The sequence below is a fragment of the Pteropus vampyrus genome, unplaced genomic scaffold (assembly GCF_000151845.1).
Source record: "Pteropus vampyrus isolate Shadow unplaced genomic scaffold, Pvam_2.0 Scaffold1, whole genome shotgun sequence".
In the NCBI taxonomy this organism is placed as follows: domain Eukaryota; kingdom Metazoa; phylum Chordata; class Mammalia; order Chiroptera; family Pteropodidae; genus Pteropus; species Pteropus vampyrus.
The window spans coordinates 36,212,374-36,220,256 of record NW_011888782.1 but is presented as its reverse complement, the minus strand read 5'-3'; the positions used below and the strand labels follow the sequence as shown (position 1 = coordinate 36,220,256).

The 7,883-nt window shown below is 35.3% G+C and overlaps 1 protein-coding gene across 20 annotated transcripts in view; it reads left to right on the top strand.

Annotated features, from left to right (window-relative positions):
• BBX (BBX, HMG-box containing) overlaps positions 1 to 7,883 on the top strand; it is a 251,169-nt gene that overhangs the window by 224,587 nt on the left and 18,699 nt on the right. For 17 of the 20 annotated variants that reach the window (XM_023527284.1, XM_023527272.1, XM_023527278.1 and 14 more), the window contains one exon: positions 6,716 to 6,805. The exons of the other annotated variants lie outside the window; for them this stretch is intronic. In XM_023527284.1, the coding sequence (XP_023383052.1) occupies positions 6,716 to 6,805 (90 nt within the window). The remainder of the gene's footprint in view (positions 1 to 6,715; positions 6,806 to 7,883) is intronic. 20 annotated transcript variants of the gene reach the window in all.

The following is a 7,883-nucleotide window of genomic DNA, read 5'->3' as shown; positions in this document are numbered from 1 at the left end:
ATTTCCAAGTAGTCTCTTCCTCTTTCTCACTGTCCCCTCTACTCTCTCCGCCCCTGTTCCTTATAGCTATATATTGGGTCTTGTCAGAAACTCTAAAACATAACAGGAAGAAAATAAATGTTACCTTCTCCGACAGAACTCAGGCTACTTATAGTAGGGAAAACACAGTGATTTAGAAATAGAATTTCCCTTTGCTTCTAAGAACAAATTATCCAGTAAATTATAATAATCCCTCTCACAGTGCAGTTCAGCTGAAGCAGCCCATGCCTACATGTTTTCTGGTTTATTTCTCACAGTTAACCTGTATATATTCAAATGATAGCTTTAAATTGTAAGTCTAAATTTAATTGTAACTTCATAAGAGATTTGTTTTGACACATTATTTTAAGTATACTGTTAATGTTTGAAGCACTTTTTACAAAAGTATCAGAAGTCAGGAGTGCTCTGCAAAATAGTAATTTTCAAATGGCATGGGGTCATGGAGAAAAAGTTAATTGAGTTCAATTTAGAGTGTTTAAATTATGCCCCAGCTTGACCCTTGACTTCACTTTTCCTCCTTTATCTCTTCTATCTTCTTTCATTGTTTCTTAGCCAATTATCAAGCGTACTGTTGGGCTTTCTCATGTTTTTCCAATCCATACTTATATTTTAAGATTGAAATTTCAAATGGTTAAGGATTTGAGATTTTAAAAAATTGCAGTGGTAATAAAAGAAGCAGGTTTACAAAAAATTAACGGTTGGGGACAGAGTGCCCTGTTTGGGAATGAGCCAACATGAGGGTAGTTCCATTGTTAAAGGACTGAGACCTGTTAGCCAGCCAGCCTTTCCTGTGAGGAATTAACAGCTTCCAGATTGGGCAGAACTCTGTATTTTGTCTTGTAACTGTTTGAGAGCCACCAGACATTTTCAGGAATATGACAGCACATTTGCAGATATAAACAGTATACTTAATATAACCCTGAGTTCTTTGACAAGGCATATGTGTCCAGCCTAGTGAGGTGGCTCCTTCCCCTCCATGAATTCTAACTTGATTATGGCTGGTTTACTCAAGCTCGTTTAGGTGAGCAGATGCGCATGCCCAGCAGCTGGGAGCACTGCTATAAATTATCTCAAAAGAATTCATTGTTTCATTGGTTATTCATTACTTATGTGCTCATTACAAAAATGACAGCCTAGTTTTTGAATAAAATCTCTGCTCTTTTTCTAGCTTGAAAACATGAAACTGTAGAACCTAAGAATGAGCTACCACCATTCGAGTTATGCCTCACATTTGTTTCCTACAACAGTTCTAAAGAGCAAGGTTCACTTAATTCACCTTACCTGCTGTCCTTGAAGTGTGGCCATACCAGGCTAATACTGAACTGGCTCCTGTGTCACTACAGCTTTTAAACCCTCCCTCCCCTCCCTCAAATGTCTATTTTTCAACAAACCATGAACAGCATTAATGTTCAGAAAGGTTATTGTTATGTGTCTGTGGCACCCCTCTTATCCTCTCATACTGTTTGTCTCTGCTATATTCTACCCATCTGTGAAGTTGGTGTGCAAAACAGGTTGATACCTTCAAGCACAAGCCATCCTGCCCCAAAACATTCTAAGGTAGTTTACATGCCAGCAACAAGTGATTTTGACATAAGGAGGCAGAGGCTCATGCAGACACTCTCGCAAGAAATGTAGTAGGAAGACGAGAGACAGAGATGGGAGGGATACTTGAAGTGGTAGTTTAGCAAAAGACAGTTGCCGATTCTTTGCTTTCTGAATAATTCCTTCTAAAATTCTTTTCTCTGCTTCTTACTTCCAGCCTTCTTTTCCCTGCATGGAGTCTCAATATTAATAATTAAGAGAAAAAATAGTAAATTTTTGTATGTTCGGTATTTATTACAAATTTTGACCTTTTTTTCTTCATACAAATGAAGAAAATATCAAACACATATGTACCATACTGGTGGGCAGAAATGAAGTTGTTCATTTCTTGGCTCTAAAATTGCTGCTCATTTTCAGTGACTACTCCTTCAAGTTTTTCACTTTCTTTGTTATCTGAAGCTGTTTACTTGATTTGTTTTATAGCTATAGATTGAGATGGCCAGGAGCAAGGAAGCTTACAAATAAAAGTTTATAATAGTTCCTCTGTGTATTAAACCATTCTGGATGTTCTTTTTTCATGTTAAATTTGAAAACTCTGTCTTTAGTTTTGTCCTTAAATTGTATGTTTTAGATTTTTCTGAGTGTGGTTGGGTCTAAAAATGTGGATTCTTCTTTCCTAACCCATTCCATACATCAAATCAGTTTGCTTCTGTGAACCATTGCCTTATCACCTCCTCATACACAATGATGAATACAGAGGTCATTCTCTGTATGAGCCGATTCCTTATTATTATTAAATTATTTTCCTACAAGTAAATTATTAGGGTCTTTATGGTCTTGAGATGTTTCCGAATTGTTTTTCTGTTCTTTTTCTACTTCTCATAGGGAATTACCTATGTATATATCATTCAGGTGCATAGGCCTGCAATTCCCTTGGATATATGAAATATATGAGGTGCAGTGATTGTAGAGAACACCTGTAATGTTAGTACAGTATGTACACATGATATGTTTTCTTTGTATTTGTTAAATTTCTTTTCTTTCCCTTATTGCTCATTTTTTATGGGGAAAAAAAAAAAAGCCAACAGGAGGCATTTTCTGTTTTCAGCCACCATCAGCCAATTCAGAAGTATTTGCTTGCTGTTGTTAATTTAGAAAGATGGCTTGGTGTAGTCATCAAAAAAACATTTGTACAACTTTGTGTTATCAGTAATAACGGCAACAACTGTCATTTCTCCAGCTCTTTGTGCCAAGCAGTGGTTCTAGAGTTTTATTTATTTGTTAATACAACAAATATTAAGTACAAGTCATGTGCTAAGCACCATTCTAGACACAAAGAATATATCCGTGATTGTAAACAAAGAACCGTGCTGACATAGAGATACATTATTGTCGGGGTACTGGATGATAAATAAGCCTAAACCGTAAGCAAAGTATATAACGTATTAGAAGGTGAAAAGTGCTATGAAAAAAGAATAAGTTTGATAGAATGAGGTAAAAGATCAACAAGGAAAGAGAAGATGAACACTATACATCAGCTAGACCATATATACATATAGAACACTACACTCAGCAATAGCAGAACATACGTTCTTCTCAAGTATATATAGAATGTCTCTAGAATGTACCATATACTAAGCCATAAAACAAACCAATACATCTAAAAGCATTGAAATAGTTCAAATTATGCTCTCTGACCACAGTGGGATATATTAAGATTCAATAGCTAGAAAAAAATGGGGAAATTCATAAATATGTGAAAATTAAACAACACACTCTAACCAATAAATCAAAGAAGAAGTCAGTGGAAAAATCAGAAAATACTTTGAGATGAATAAAAATGAAAACACAACATACCAAAATGTATGGGATACAGCTAAAACAATGCTTAGAAGTTTATATGCTTAGAAGTTAAATGTTATAGTTATAAATGCATATATTAAGAAAGATGTCAAATCAATAACCTAACTTTCTACCTGGAGACAATAAAGGGAGTAGATGAAAGGACATAATAAAGATTAGAGAGAAAATTAATGAAGTGAAGTTAATTAAAGAATAGAAAAACAATAGAGAAAATCAATGAAATCAAAAGCTGGTTCTTTAAAAAGAACAACCAATTTGAGAAATATTTAGCTAGATTGACCAAGAGAAAAAGGGAGAAGACTCAGAGAAATACTATGAACAATCATATGCTAATAAATTAGATAAGATACATGAAGTGAACAATTTCTGAAAAGACACAAACTACTGAAACTTTTAAGAAAAATAGACAATCTGAATAAACCTGTAACTAGTAAAGAGACTGAATTTAGTAATCAAAAAAGTACCCAGGAAAAAAAAGCCTAGGCCCAGGTGGCATCACCACTGAATTCTACCAAACATTTAAAGAAGAATTAATACCAATTTTTCACAAACTCGCCCAAAAATTAGAAATGGGGTGGGGGGACACTCCCCAACTCACTCTATGATGGCAGTATTAGCCTAATGTTAAAGCTAAACAAAGATATCTTAAGAAAGAACTATAAACCAATATCTCTTACAAATATGGACACAAAAATCCTTAACAAAAGACTAGCAAACCAAATACATCAACGTATAAGAACTATACTCCATGACCAAGTGAGAATGCAGGGTAGGTGTAATATCCAAAAATCAATTAAGATACCATACTGATAAAACAACAACAACAAAAATACATGATCATCTCAGCAGATATAAAAAAAGCATTTGACGAAATCCAACACCCTTTCATAACAGTCAACAAATTCAGAGTAGAAGGGAACTTCCTCAGCCTGATAAAGGGCATCTATGGGGGGAAAAAATCTACAGATTCAACCCAATCCCTGTTAGAATCCTAGCTTACTTCTTTGTAGATGTTGGGAAGTGATCTTGAAGTTAATTAGGAATTGTGATGGGATCAAGAATAGCAAAACAATCTTCTCAATTTCAAAACTGGCTGCAAAACTAATCAGGACAGTCTGGTACTAGCATAAAGATAGACATATAGGTTAATGGAATAGAACTCAGGGTCTATAAATAAATCTGTATGTCCTTGGTCAACACATTTTCAGCAAGGATGCCAAGACTATTCAATGGGGAAAGAATAGTGTTATCAAAATATGGTGCTGGGACAACTGCATATCCACATTCCAGAGAATGAAATTGAGCCATTATTTACCTCACATAGTATATAAAAATTAACTCAAAATGGATGAAATACTAAATATAAGGGCTGAAACTATAAAACTTTTCAAAGGAAACAGGGGTCGATCTTAATGACCTCAGATTTGGCAATGGATCTTTTGATATGACACCAAAAACTCAAGCAACAAAAGATAAAATAGGCGAATTGGACTGTATCAAAATTTAAAACTTTTGTGCTTCAAAGGACATTAATAAGAAAGTGAAAAAACCTCACAGAATGGGAAAAAATAATTACAAATCACATATCTGATAAAAGACTTTTATTTAGAATACATAAAGAACTATTACAACTCAAGAAGACAGACAGCTCAATTTAAAAATGGGCAGGTTATCTAATGTTTCTCTAAAGAACGTAAACAAATGACCATTAAGCACATGAAAAGGTGCTTGACATAATTAGTCATCAAGGAAATGCAAATCAAAACCACAATGAGAGTGATACCACTTTACATCCTTATGATGGCTTTAGTCAAAAGACAGAAAAGTGTTAGTGGAGTGTTAGTGTTATTAAGTGTTTATGAGGATGTCAGTCATGACAGTTCTCCAGAAGGTTAAACAGGGAGTTAATCTGTGACCTAGCAATTTCACTCATAGATATATGTCCAAGAGAAATGAACACACATATCCACTCAAAAGTTAGTATATGAAAGTTTATAACAATTATTTACAATAACCAAAAGGTATAAACAACTCAAATGTCCAACAACTGACAAGTGGTTAAAACAAATGTGGTATATCCATACAGCAGAATATTATTCAGCCTTAAAAAAGGACTGAAATACTGATAACGTGTTTTAACAAGAATGAGCCTTGCAAACATTAGTGAAAGAATCGAGATATAAAAAACCATATTATATGATTCTATCTATATGAAATTTCAATAATAGGCAAATCTATGTAGAAAGTAGATTAGTGATTGCTTAGGGATAAGGGGAATACAGATATAGGGAGAGGGGATAGCTAAAGGATATGGGATTTATTTTTGAGGTGATGTAAATGTTCCAAAATTAATGATGGCTGCAAATATATCAGTGAATATAAAAACCATTGAATTGTGTACTTTGGACAGGAGCATAGATGGGTTTGCCTCTGACAGGAAGGCAGAACATTTGGGTGCTGGTAGGTGGGTAGATGCAGCAGGGGTAGTTTATAGAGCTTCTAACTTTTTTAATCTTCACATCAAGCCTGTTAGGCACTATTATTATTCCCATTTAAAGATCATAAAACATGACTTATATAAAATGATTTAATCAATTTTCACATAGGAATACCAGCAAAGTAGAGAAATAACTTGTTTGGGGAGGTCAGTGCTGCTATTGGTGACAGAAAAATCTCCCTTCTGATTTCTTTATCTGCGACAACTAAGATGTAATCTGAGATTTCTCTCTCCACCCCCACCCCCTAAAAACATGTTTTGGCCAATATTTTTCTCTTTTTAAATCACTTTTTTCTTCCTAGAATATCTTCAGAAAAGGCAAGAAATCTATCTAATGCTGTCAGGCCAGCCGTTATCCTGAAAGTGCTGTCTTTGTGAAAATCAGTTTCTTAGGAGAGATGGAATGCCCATGCCATCCTTTTCTTCATGATATTTAGGAATCAAAAGTAAAATCTTTTTATTACAGACTGCAGCTATTCTGCTGTTACTAGTTGTGGTCTGTCTCTGTCACTAAATTTGCAATTTCTGCTGAGGGAGTCCTAGCCCTAATGGAGGCGTCTGCCCAATACATTTTGAAGGAAAATCTCACTGGGTTTTATCTAAGCCTAAATGAGAAGGCTGAGCGCTATTAAATGAATAATGATGCAAGATGACACTTCTTGTGACTCAATTTGCTTATTCCACAGGTGGGAGGAGGACGTAACTATTTAGAAACAGTATTGTTTTTTGGAACATTGTGGGTTTAAAGTATATTTATATTAATATTGTCTGTAGGTCCTTTCCAGTCTCAGAAAAAGAACTTATTCCACAAAATTGTCAGCAAATATAAGCACAAAAAGGAGAAGCCTAATGTTCCAGAAAAAGGTATTGGTGCCTTCCATCCTCCATTAAGGTTTCTTGGCCACCTCCATTGTGAATTCATCTTTGAGTAATGCTTCTGTGCACTGCCTATGCTTTTTCTTCCCCTTTGCTTGCTTCCATGTCATCAGCTCCTGATGTGGGCATATTTGTTATTTCTAGAATCTGCAGCTAATTGCAAAGAGAGATCTTTTACTTGGATTTGTACTCAAATCCCATATTTGTCTCTATTTTCAGAGTTCGATATGAAACCTAAAATTGCCTTTTCTCATATGTATTTTGGTACATTTTGTAATTTAGTCTTCTTGAGCTCTTATCCACTTATTTTCTTTGACTATTCTCATTTTTCTCATGTTTGGCAGCCTTCGTACTTCATACCAGGACCATATTTTCCCACCTCCTGAAATGTTACAGTTTCATATTCATGTAAAAGTCCCACGGTTTCTATGAGTTCTCTGACACTTGATTCTTGTCAAGGAGGATTCTTCCACTCCTAAGTCATAACCTCCCTCTTTTTTCCCCCCATCTATATACTTCTTCATTTGCCAGACTCTTCTTCCTGCGGCCTTCAGCCACATAATTGTTATTTCCAGATGGCACTAGAGATGTATTGCTCTACATTCCGTTTACTCTGAACATCTGTCTCATTGTTATGATTTCGATGGGCTCTTGAACCTCTTCAGGGCTCACCTGAAGGTTTTTTTTTCTTCACATAGTTCAGGACTCCTACTCTTGTTTCACATAAAAGAGAAATCTCATCTCGTCCAGTACAACCACATGTCCTGGGAGTCAGGCTTTCTTTAGCATCTCTCTGCATGTTAGTGTCGTGACTACCATGAGCCCACTCATCCAGTGCCCATTTGCATCCTCCTTGCATGGCCAGATGTGAAGGCTTTCATGTTTTTGGAATGAGGCTTTAAATGCAGCTAGCTGTTTTTCATGTGTAGACGTATGTGCATACGTGTTCCCGTATGTAACATTTTACTTAATTTGGGTTTTATTTTCACCTCCACTTTGGCCTCTTAGTTTTGTTTTGTATATTAATATTTTTTTCTCTGCTTCCAGTGGATAGACATCACTCTTT